The 12,500-nt window shown below is 35.8% G+C and overlaps 2 protein-coding genes across 2 annotated transcripts in view; one reads left to right on the top strand and one right to left on the bottom strand.

Moving 5' to 3' along the window:
* LOC125032410 overlaps positions 1 to 2,707 on the bottom strand; it is a 13,563-nt gene extending 10,856 nt beyond the window's left edge. The window contains exon 1 of the mRNA XM_047623517.1: positions 2,561 to 2,707. Coding sequence (XP_047479473.1) covers positions 2,561 to 2,707 — 147 coding nt within the window. The remainder of the gene's footprint in view (positions 1 to 2,560) is intronic.
* On the top strand, positions 2,661 to 9,450 carry LOC125032409 (zinc finger A20 and AN1 domain-containing stress-associated protein 6-like). Its single transcript, XM_047623516.1, has 4 exons — positions 2,661 to 2,802; positions 4,073 to 4,354; positions 5,415 to 5,583; positions 7,590 to 9,450. The coding sequence occupies exons 2-4, from the start codon at positions 4,085 to 4,087 to the stop codon at positions 7,736 to 7,738; spliced, it is 588 nt and encodes a 195-aa protein (XP_047479472.1). The 5' UTR covers positions 2,661 to 2,802; positions 4,073 to 4,084; the 3' UTR covers positions 7,739 to 9,450.
* The last annotated feature ends 3,050 nt before the right edge of the window (positions 9,451 to 12,500 follow it).

Here is a 12,500-nt window from a genome sequence, read left to right as displayed (position 1 = left end):
ATCTATGAATGTATTTATTTATATATGCATACATGATGTCGTATTCCGGTTCATATTCATATTTTTATTCATATTCATATTCATTTTCATTTTCATTTTCTTACTTACATGAATGATCCAATACACATGTGCTTGTGTGGACTCTCAGTCTCTCCCACCGTTCTTACGCTCCTCCTCACTTTCCTGCCAGTCGTCCTAGAACGTTCTTGACCTTTGACCCAGCGCCAAGGCCTGTCAGTCGCGAGAAACATTTTTAGGCAGCAGCAAGCACCTTTACTCTTCCGTCCTATCTGGCTTTTGTGTTACATCAGTTGTACATACGAGTGTGCCGTATCCACACGCTGCGTTTAAAGCCGCCTGTGCCATCGTTGTTTTCTTGATATGCGTGGGCGGCGTTTTGCATTGCAACAGCTCCAGAGGAGGGATTTATGAATGGAGGCGCAGCATAGCGTTGATGGGCGTGGGTGTAGGTGGAGCTTACCTACGGTTGTGGGAGTCGTGGTAGTAGCGAGTAGAGATGTGTTTAATGTTGGGCGGGGGTAGGTTGGCTGTCCTTAAAGGGGATAGTTGTGTGATGTAGCTTGGTAACAGAGGGCGTGGTCACTGAGCCACGACCAGCGACGGGACATGGGCCTCTGTTTCGTCACCCCACCTTTATGTGCGGGGATGAAAACCTTGCAACCAACGTTTTGAACAAGACTTATTTTGCTCTGGTTTGACGCACGTCCAGGCTTGCGAACTGTGCTACCGGCGTCCGCAGAGAGCCAGGTCCTCATCGCCATGTAGGAATTGCGGGGTATTAGGATTGTCAGCGAGATGCTCTCTCTCTTTCCTTCGCTCGTAATACCCTGTACCAACAGCGGACCGGAAGCGGCTCAGAAGCCTAACGGAGAAGATGCATTGTTGCGAACAAGATCTTGGTGTGGCTAGTCCGGAAGTCATCATCTTCGATTTAATTGAGCGAAAAAAATGGATTAGTTTTCAGGACGAGCTTTTACTCACTTAGAAAAAAAAAAAAAAAAAACCTTTAGTGGACAACGTATTATTCGTGAGATGATTGCGGTTGACGGTGTTTTTGTCTTTACATTCACTATCGGCATCAGCACCAAGGCCAGCGCAATGAAGTTCTTACACGTCATCAGCTCAGAGAACGTGAATCGGCTTGGGCCTCTCCCCGTCGCCATTTCAGCCAGCCAGTAGCCATATATTAGAGTGGGAGACTACAGAAACATAAGCAAATCATCGTGAAATTAAAATGAGAGTCCGACATTACAATTAGCCGCGGGCCTTCGGAAAGTAGAACGGTGGCCCACTTTCTCAACCCTCTCCTCCCCCACCTCCACAGTACCGTTAAACGCGCTAATGGCTGGACACTTTTACCTGCGCTTATCGGAGGCGTTATTTGGCAGGACATTACGAGTTTTGGTATTTATTTTGGAAACCGTTAACTAGATGAAAATCGATATGTAAGACCTAGCTTAAAAATGGCACAGTCCCCCCCGCAAGTGAGTATGAATGAAAGTAGAAAATACACAGAGAGAAAACGGACCTATATCACGTATACTGAGAAAGCGAGTCCACGCATATTGTTGTTGAATTCTGTTTATTCCATGTGCCAAGGACTTTTCTCCTCTTCCCCCTCGTGTTTTGTTATCATTACCAGCAAACGGCAGGCGAGAAACCCGAGGCAGATGCTTTGATATAGTTTCACGGTTGTCAAAGGTCCTAAACACCGAGAAAAAAAGTGAAAGGGGTTGTCGCAAACACTTTCTCTTTCAAGGTCTGTTGGCAGCTAGAATATGATAATTCATCGAGATTTTGTTTGAAAGGCTCATCTCATTGTATTAGGGATGAAGATATTTCCTTTTCCTCTATAGTTAAATGAAGAACTTCATGTATGCAAACTATATTTATGGTTTACTGGATGTTCTTTCAACATTTGACCATTTACTCTGGTCTATTAATTCAAGGAAGTAATGTAGTAAAATTAATATATGAAGTGAAAGTGTACATGGGAATGTATTTTTAAGTTAGCAATAAGGAATACAACACACAGCGCTAAAAGTAGATCATGAGCAGATCCAACCTCATAGCTTTTCAAACCATCAAATCATTACTAACCCATTGATCAACAAACTAATCATGAATACACAGGATTTATTTTCACATATTGTGTTCAATAATGCTCTGTTAAATGTTTTGAAACAACTTAAATCATAACACTCTCTTCCACTTGAGCCAAGGATGGGAAAGTTCTAAAACAGATAGTAAGTGGTTTGCAAGGCTGAAGAACAAAATTATTCAAATTACATTAGAATACACAAGCAATTATTTAACCTGAGTCTGGGAAAGGCTCAGATGTCTATTCTAGTAACTTTGTCTATGACTGTAAATAAACTGCAAGTTGAAAAATAACTTACCAAATGATAATGCTCAGGAGAGAGCGTTTTTGTGCATGTGTTCTAGTTCTACTTTTTAGAGGAGGTATACATTTTTTATAATTTTGTGCTTTCTATAATTTCACTGAGAGCCAACTAATACTCTTCTTTTTCATTTCCAGGTTACACAAGGCTAAACGGAGAGCGCTACTCAGGAACTGACTTAAGAACTCTTTATCAAGAGAAGTGAGAGAGATCATCTGTGCCAGAGTGGTCACAGCAGTAAGCAGAGCTTGCTGTGTGAGAGGTGAAGTTGGAGGAGGAGGCATCTAAGCCCACAGTCTTTTATCCAGCGGAGTGAGGCGGCTGCTTTCGGCTGCCCACCCCATCCCTACCCACAACTCTGGCAGGAGGAGAGCAACAGGTACGTTTTTACATTATTAGCCATTGCTACTCCTTGTGTTTTGTTTGTATGGTGTGGGCCAGGATGACCAAAAGTGAAACCATGCTTGCAGCACTGTGTTTAGCTCCATAGCTTATTACAGATCATAATCCCACATCATAAACACACCTGATTTGCTATTGATATCAAAGTTGCTTGTTTACTAGGAATAACTAGTCTTTTATGGGGGGGGGGGGTAATTAATTGATGACAAGGTTTTACCCTAGATTCACATAGTCGGAACATAATAAGTGTCAGAAATGGTGATGAAGGATCTTGTATAGGGCCCAGAAGAGGGTTGACATATCCAGATTTAGGTTTAAAGTAGCAAAAACTGTGTGCTAAAGACGTTAGAATTCAGTTACATAATTAAATTCATATTGTGAAATTGCCAAACATGTGACTTATCCTGAATATAGCAAATTCAAGTATGGTAAATGAATGTTACTAATGTAATATGGCATATTTTAACTTTGGAAACATTGATTATGCAAGAATTTCCCCACCTTATTAAGCACCACATATCATGTTTATGTTTACTTATGGGTTACATTAGATTTTTGTACTGAAGAAAGCTGATACATATATATAAACAACTGTGTACTGATTATCATTTGCTAGTTTCAAATGATATAAATACTTAAAACAACAAATGCCCCAGGTTCAGACAAAGAACCAGTACACGCATATATTTTGTTTTATTCTTTTATTTTAAATTTTTCATTAAATACATTATATTCCTTTGTTTTATTTTTTAGGTTCTTTCAGCTATGTAGGGCCTTAAATTAGTGAAATTAGATTATTAATACATATTTTCTTGACACACAGGAAGCCAGAATTCAATGCACATGTTAGTCACACAAAATCTTATCTACAACCTAATAATTAATAATGTACCCAAGGGAGTGTGTTTAGTAGGATCAAATGACGCAACACATCTTGTCCTAATTGGTTACGTACTGATTGGGCATACTGTGACTCGAGCTATTATTGTGTGATGTGTACCAGAATTGTACTTGTTCTGCACTGTACTGCATTTTTCCTATTTGCGTTCACTGATAGTAAAATGGATTTGTTTTTTGTACTTGTGATGTGCAAATTTAGACTGTTGGATAGCTATGACTTTGATATAGTTTCTTCTTATTGTTTTTTGTTTTTATCCTAATCCTGTCCAAAGTTGTTTGGCATACTTAGGTTGCTTTATTTTGTAACTTATTGTACCAGTCATAATTTATCAACTGTTCCTTTCCAGATTGACCGGAGGATGGAGCGCGAGAGCAATCAGCTTGAGACTGGTCCCATCCTTTGTCGCATGGGTTGTGGATTCTTTGGATCCCCAAATACAGATGGACTCTGCTCTAAGTGTTATAAGGACACTCTTAAAAAGAAGCAGCAACCACCTTCTACAGTGACTTCTCCCACAGCCTCTGTAGCCCCTACCTCAGCATCTCCAGCACCCCCACCTTCTGCTCTCCATCAGGCTGCCACTGTCGTCACAACCACAGGCCAGCCGACTGTGCCCACCCTAACACAGGTTTGTGGATTACAGTGCTTCAGAGTTTGGCTTTAGGAAAAAGACTTTGTATTATGCTACCTTGTGTAGGTGTAATAAAAAAGAGAAACAAAGAATATTTACCTGTATTAGCCACACTTTTGGCCACAGTTTTCAAGATACTATGCAAATTAAACTAGAAGTATTTTGATTTATTATATAGTACATGACAGGCAAGATTTATAGAGTATTATTTGTAGGGAAATTTTTCTTGAAGTTAACCAATGAAAATTAAGAAATAAATTCCAGGGGTATACTTCCCTTAATGTACATTTATGAAGTAAATAAAACATTCAAATTGGTACTGAGAATGGTGGCTTTAATGCTGTTAAAAAGGAAAAATAGATCAGTAAAACAGAAATGACTTGTACTTCTTTTTCTGATTATAAGCACGGACCACTCGGTATCAGTAAATCATTTTTTCATCAGGAGCATTAGTAGAAATCTTGCAGGTTATCAGAAAGCAATTGGAATTCAAAACATAAATGGGAAAATTCAAAATAAAGAATTATTTTTAAAAGTAGTTAGTATAGATATGATGCTCAAATCCTATCAGGAACTTAATAAAATCCTTATTCATTGGGCATATTTAATGGCAAATGAAGATTAACAGTGAATTTTCTGACATATTAGTACACAAGTAAAATTTCCCTGATGTCATCTAGAATCTGTATGAATGGTTAATTATGCACAGGTACTTTATACATTGTAAGATTATTTTAAGGGAGGACTGAAAATTTAAATCGTTTTCTTTTGCACTGAGTGCAGAAATGTGGATTTTTACTTTTTTTTTTTCTCTCTCTCTTACTGAATTCATGTAAACGGTGTTGTTCACAATACAGGATTGTGTAGTAAACATTATTTTTTCACAATACAAGATTGTATTACGTATTTGCTTTGTTGCTTACATCCACATGTCTGTGCCTATTTGTATGTATGTAGATAAAGATGTATTTTAAGGTTGGGATGATTTTTCCATCTTCATTAAACTTTGTACCACATGTTTATGCAACATTCAACTAAATCACAGGTTCTTTTCCAGGTGGCAGGTGTACCAGGAACTCCAGAAAAGTGTGAAACCACAGAGGATGCAGGAGCATCGGCTGCAGATGGTGCAGAAGCAGACATCGATGCCAACAGTCCAGACAAGGATGGAGCCAAGAAGAAGAAGAACAAGTGTCAGATGTGCAAGAAGAAGGTTGGCCTCACAGGTAAGAGAATCCTGAGGAGAGATTAGAATGGTAGATTAGACAGAAGTAGTGTAGTAAAATAGTTAGAAGACACATGCAGTGGAGTTGAGAATGGATGCATACAAGAAAAAGATATAAAGGAAAATTGGGTAACTTCATAATGCAGAAGATGTAGTTTTTGCTATTTTTTATTAAATCTTCATTTGGATTACCTAGAATGCTGATGAAGATTTAATGAAAACTAATTTGTAACCTCTCTTGCATTGAAAAATTATACATTCTCATTTATAACTTTTTCTCCCTTTGTAACAATGAACTCTGTTCAGAGATGCATACCAGTGGGTGGGTATCGAAGAATTTGCTCAGAGGGAAGGAAATTCTTTCTTCTAAAGAGAATAGGTAACCTGGTGATTGGACAACCAGGAGTGCTATTACTTTCTAAGGGCATTTTGAAATTTGCAAAAAGATGTACCATATACTGGTCTCATTGAAGAGTTCCTACCTGTCTTTCTGTTTGGCAGAAGATGTGGCACTGCAGTCAACAGTTGAAGTAGAATTTGGGAATACAATAATAAGTTGTTGATTGAATATACCATCTGTAATAGAAAAATGGAAATATAATGGACTGTAGTCTTAATTTAATTGAGAATAATTTTGTGTTCCATGTAAGCTAGAAGAAAGCAAAGGTAGTCTTCATTAAGAAAAAAAAAATAATAATAAATAAATAAATAATAATAATAATAATAATGAAATATCTTTTGCAATTCCTGTAAAGCATCCCTCCCAGCATCAGAAACAAACCTTTGATGTGAAAAACACTTATGCCTTGAGATTTTAAAACATGTTAGTCAGTCACTAATTTGAATAAACAAAATGTATGGAATGATTTAAAGGAGAAGACGTCCATTAAAGGTTTGGGTATTTGTTAGCATTCTTTAAGTATTACTAAGTTGAAGGTAAAAGCCTTTAAATTGATCATTTTATTGGTGACCAGATGGACTTTGGCAATGTGAGTAGATGTAAGTAAATAGAACTGGTGTAGATCCAAACAACTAAATGCACAGACAATATAATTTTAGACTTGACAAATCTTGCCTGCTCCAGAAATATATACAAGGAATGTCTGAGCATTAGTTTAAAGGGAGATTTGTGTAGCTTTCTGTATTTGACGAAAGTAATCATACAGTGGGTTTAGGGTGTACATCTGGATGAGAGTTCTAATTTTCTGGCAGGAAATGGAAATTTTAACAGCAATACCATGCTAGCAGTAAATTGATTGGCTTACATTGATTGACAAGCAATGTCATGGTCATTACGTCAAAGGGTTTTTTTCCACGTCTGACCTAAGTCACAGACTGTAAGTACTTCTATTGGTAAACATGTAATTTGGTGCAAAGATCTGATAGCTGGCAGCTGGTACAAAAAAAAAGGAAGAAATTAATGCTCTGTTACAATTTCCATTTGATAAGGGAGTGCTATTGATTACTCTGAGAAAATAGAGAAAAATGAGAGAAACTGTGATGGTTTTATGGGTGTTTTATCATCTGGGAGGGAAGAAAATACTTCAGATTAGTGTGTGTGTGTGTAGGATAGTAAAAATGCATGTGTACATGTAGTTTAGTATAAAGCTTTGAAATGAGATATCCTATATTCTCATGACAAGGTTTTTTATGAGTATACAAGGTTTCCTCGGTGTACTCTTTGTTCAGAAAAAACTGAAGACCATTTAGATGATTCATGGAAATTTCATTTCATTCATTTCATCATGTCTGTGGTCAGTTCAAGTTTGAATCATTAATTTAACAATGCACCATTTTAATTAGTAAATTAAAAGTGACTTCAATCAGTGGAGAAAAGTTTTTGCCATTATACTTTACTCTTTCATGTCATGCTTCATCCAAGGACCCAATTGCAAGTATTGATAGCATAATGTTTGAAGTGAAAATTATGGGGATCATAATGGAAGTGAAGGTAAATATATAATTTAAGCTTGAAGATCATATATTGATTGTGAATTTCTTTGACAGGTTTTACATGCAGGTGTGGAGGCCTTTTCTGCTCAGTGCATCGCTACAGTAATGAACACCACTGCACGTTTGACTACCGCGAACATGGAGCGGAAGAGATCAGGCGGAACAACCCCGTCATTAAGGGTGAAAAAATCCAGAAGATATGAAGACACCACTAGACGGCCAACAGTCGAGCCCCACCTCACCCCAGCTTAGGTCGCTAACAATGAAGGAAGAAAGGAAGTGAAAAGAGTCGTTAGATGACTTGGATCATAGGGTGTTATGGTCATGTCAGGAGTTAACAAGTTTTGATTTTTCCTTTTTCTTCTATGAATATATTTGGAAATAGGCACATTTGTATACTAGGGTTACTGTAATATTTTTGACAGGGGATCTGTCTGCAGTGATCATGCTGGAATTTTTGAGTTGTGTTGGTTGGCTCTGCTGTGTTGTGTGTTTGTGTCTGCGTGGGGGGCTGTAGAAACTGTTGTTGCTGGAGGTCCCGCCACTTGTGTCTAGCATTACCTCATCATTTCACTACTATCATCATATCATAACCATTACTTTCATAGTCATATCTCATCTGTCACCATCACCCCATCAACTTGGCATCCTCATCCATCACTTCACTGTCTCATCATATGTCGTCTAGTATGTAGGGAAAACTTACCTGACGGATGCCTTGGCACAAGGTCTTGTTGGGCAGAACTCATATACTGCGTCCTTGAAAAAAAAAAATAAGAAAAAAATTGTGGTGTTCCTTAAAGGGCAGATCCACTACATGAAGTGTACTTGCTCTAGTTAACTGAAGGGTAAAGAAGAATAAGTTTAACCTGTGTAACAAATGTATGATGCCCACTTCTGACCCTCGCAGCCACTTGCTGTGCGTATCTTCAGATCCGGACATCGCCCTCCTGGGTCAACAAATGGCCTTAACTCTCCATGCCACGCCACTTCTCCAAGTACCACCTGGGCAGGCCACTGAAACAAAAACTTTTGCTCGGAATGGTTTGTGGGATTGTGTGTTAACTGGCGCAGCCTCCTCAAGGTCTGTTGGCCCAGTCGAAGTGATGCCTTACTGCAAGTGACATGTGAGCCAAGGATTCTTTGATCCCATGTTATTATGCACTTGGACTTAACATATAGATGGGCTTTCAAGCCTTTTGTACCAAGCGTATTAAATTAATAATTACTGCAACATTTGTAGTGGCTATGAGAAATGGACAAAAAATGAGGTAGCCTTGTTTGTATGTGTGTGTATGAATGATACTTACCTCTAGGGCAATTGTGTTAGCATGTGTGCTATTACTCTTATTATCATAACTTCAAATGTAAAAACAGCTCACTTACCACTTGGGATTCTTATGGGGAAAATGCCTCTTGTAGGAACTTGTCTGTCCTTACATCAGTGTCTTTATATTGATTGAGCTATGGGGGTTTCCTTTGTTTATGATCCTCAATACAAGCTCTGTGCATTATTATCTTACACTTGATATGCACCTCAAACTGATGGAGTAAAATTATTTGATTTTTTTTGTAAGAAGCGTTTCTCTTGTTTGTGTTTTTATTGCCGTAGTTGGTGCTTATACAGAGTAGCAGACGTATTGAACATCACAGTTTTTAATGAAAATAAAGGTAACTGGCAAGCTCCTTACAAATGTTGTTGTGATGCCCTTTGAAAGCCACGCCATGTTTGCTCCTTCCATTTTAGTGTTTAGTTTTATGCCAGTCCAATGGCATCTTGTTTGTGAGGAGTTTGTTTCTTTGCTTTATAACTATTCCCTCTTGATTACCATTATTATCAATAGTCATTGTTACTATATACGATTTGTAGTCAAATATGTCCTGGTGTGCTCAAATAAATGGGTACAGCTAACTATGAAAGTGTTTCATTGTTCTTCCCTGTTGAGCAGAACTAATAGCTGACTAATAACACTTTAATCATATGGACAATAAAATCTGTCTTTAAAGAGTATATATTATCAAGGGTATTTGTCTTTAGATGAACAATGCTAAATGCATCTTTTCATCATCATTTATAAATAAATTCCATAGATGAGATCAGTACAAAAAGAAACAGGTATAAGAATAATGACCAATGAAGTCATACAGATGGCAATATGTTATATCAGAAGTACAAAAATGTCATGTAGTTAGATGGTTTTATGTTATCTTCCACATAGATTTTTAAAAGTCCCCCAGACGTCGTTTTATGATGTTTAGATTAACAACCAGTATGATTTTTTGTCAAGATTAACTGGAAGTAGACCTTTGAATTTAATAGTCCTGTTTGACACTTCTAAGATAGTTTTTCTTTTATTCTTTCCAAGTACATTGTGTCAGTTTCATTCAACAATGGTTTATGAAGAAGAAGAAGAAACAGAGGAAATATATGAATTTGTTTAGGGAAAATAAGAAGTATTTCACTGCTTGTCATAGATGGTCTTGGGACATCCATACAGCACTGTACACCAACTGCCATAATAGACTGATTAATTATCAAGTATTCCTACACAATTATACAGACTTCTGCTCAACCACGATAGCTGCTAAAAGGTAATATGGCTTCTCTGAGAGGAATTTTTTTTATAACCTCCCATGACAAAGATATAGTATTATATAACATTAACCTCGGTTAATACTGCAGTCAGTTTTCAGGTTGGTCGAAAAACTCCATATTTATGAACTGGCATATAAGGTGGCTAATTAAATGTTGATATTACTGTTAAATTAAATTAAGTATGTGCTTAATTACTTTGCTTGATTTCATAAATTATATTTTCTTTAATCCCAAAATAGATAAAACCATAACATTAGGTATTGGAGGTCCATCTATTGACGGTCATAATTATAATCAAGAACAGATCCGCTGTATTGATTGTATGGTTGTTATTTGTTAAGAGAGATGAAAAATTATATACATGCGAAATGCATATCATTTTATAATATGTTTATAACATAGATATATAGATCGATAGATACACACTCGTATGTACAGTGATCTGATTTCAGAGAGAGTGGCCTTGAAATCCTTGCTTTGCTCTATTTATATAGGATTATTTTTTGCATAAGGATATTTCATATACTCAGCTAAGGTTGTGTGACCATAAAATATATTTACTGTAAAACTTCAGTGAAGGCCAAGTGAAAGCCCTTTGATGCGGTATACTCACACTGACAATAGTGACTGCCATTCCATTGACTCGGTAGCTGCTTGAGATAAAAGTGATAAAGTTAGATATCTCTTCTAAAGCTTTCTTCTACTCCAGGCCCCACAAGTTTAGACCTTTTGTTCAAAAGACTTTCGAGAGATGTTAGCAAAGGGTTTCAGATAAACTTTTGAGAATATCATATTTGTGCATGTGACTGAATAAAACAACCACTCCTATTTCTTTATGAAGAGATAAGATAACTGTATGACACATGATCGCTCCTCATCCAAATGTTGATAAACTGTTAAACTGTATGGAAGAAGCAACCAAAATGTTAATTTGGTGCTTATTTTAATGAGCAGTTGAAACAGAAGTCACTTCAAATCACAAAACTTAATAATGGCCCTGACTTTGTCAAGAAATCTGTTTCTGTCAGTTTTGCATTTGTAACATCTGAAACTTCAGTCTACTTAAATTGTATAAACATATTGCATCAACACTATCTCGGCATGATGAATCATTTGAATGTATTAGAAAGAAAAATGACACATAAACAGGAATATATGCAGCACTTATTGCTTGGCTGTATTATCCTTTTTGTTTATTAAACTGGATGTAATACAGAACATATACCTAAATCTAACCACCGCCTCGACCAAAGACATAGAAAAACACAAGTAATATATGAGAAAATAAACACATACATAAAGATATATATATATATATATATATATATATATATATATATATATATATATATATATATATATATATATATATACATATACATATATATATATATACATATACATATACATATACATATACATATACATATATATATATATATATATATATATATATATATATATAGATAAATATATATATATATATATATATATATATATATATATATATATTTATATATATATATATATATATATATATATATATATATATATATATATATATATATATTTATATATATATATATATATATATTTATATATTTATATATTTATATATATATATATATATTTATATATATATATATATATATATATATATATATATATATATATATATAGAGAGAGAGAGAGAGAGAGAGTCAGTGCATTCACTTTGGGGAAACAGCTTGTTCGTTTGTAAATTTCAGATTGCGATATGTGTTTAAAATTGGTATGAATTATGAAAGTTCAATGTCTTGTAGATAATGCGCATGATTAATATCATTTTTAAGCTCCTTTTATAAATAAAATATTGAATTTATACCGTTCTTTAAATCTTCTAAATATTATTACATCTATGTGAAAATATACTGTTGCGCAGTCATAATCATGCAATTGGTGTTCTAATTCCGTTGACAAAAGTTATTCTTAAACATCTGGGAGAGGACAAACTTCAAAAACTCCCCTATTGCGTCCATCAAAAAGCGGATAAATCTTGAGGAAGCAACCGTCACATTTCCCTGCTTGTAATAATAATAATAATAATAATGGGAAATTCCTCGTCAAAGTCTTCCTCAACCAACGTCTTCCCACTGCTGAACAAATTCTTTCAGAGTCGCAGCATGGCTTTCGCTCAAGTACTGGCACTTTTGATAGGATTTTCGTGGCCAGACAATTGCAGGATAAGGCCAAAGAACACCATGTTCCTTTGCACTTCTTCTATGATTTGGAAAAAAATTAATAATTTTCTGGCATAGCGTCGTATAATGGCGATGATTTTGGTATCGATGGATTTCTCTCACTCTATACTACACATATATGTAGGAATA

This window comes from Penaeus chinensis, chromosome 14 (genome assembly GCF_019202785.1).
Source record: "Penaeus chinensis breed Huanghai No. 1 chromosome 14, ASM1920278v2, whole genome shotgun sequence".
Taxonomy (NCBI): domain Eukaryota; kingdom Metazoa; phylum Arthropoda; class Malacostraca; order Decapoda; family Penaeidae; genus Penaeus; species Penaeus chinensis.
The sequence above is the reverse complement of the archived record's forward strand: the minus strand, read 5'-3'. Positions and strand labels throughout refer to the sequence as shown.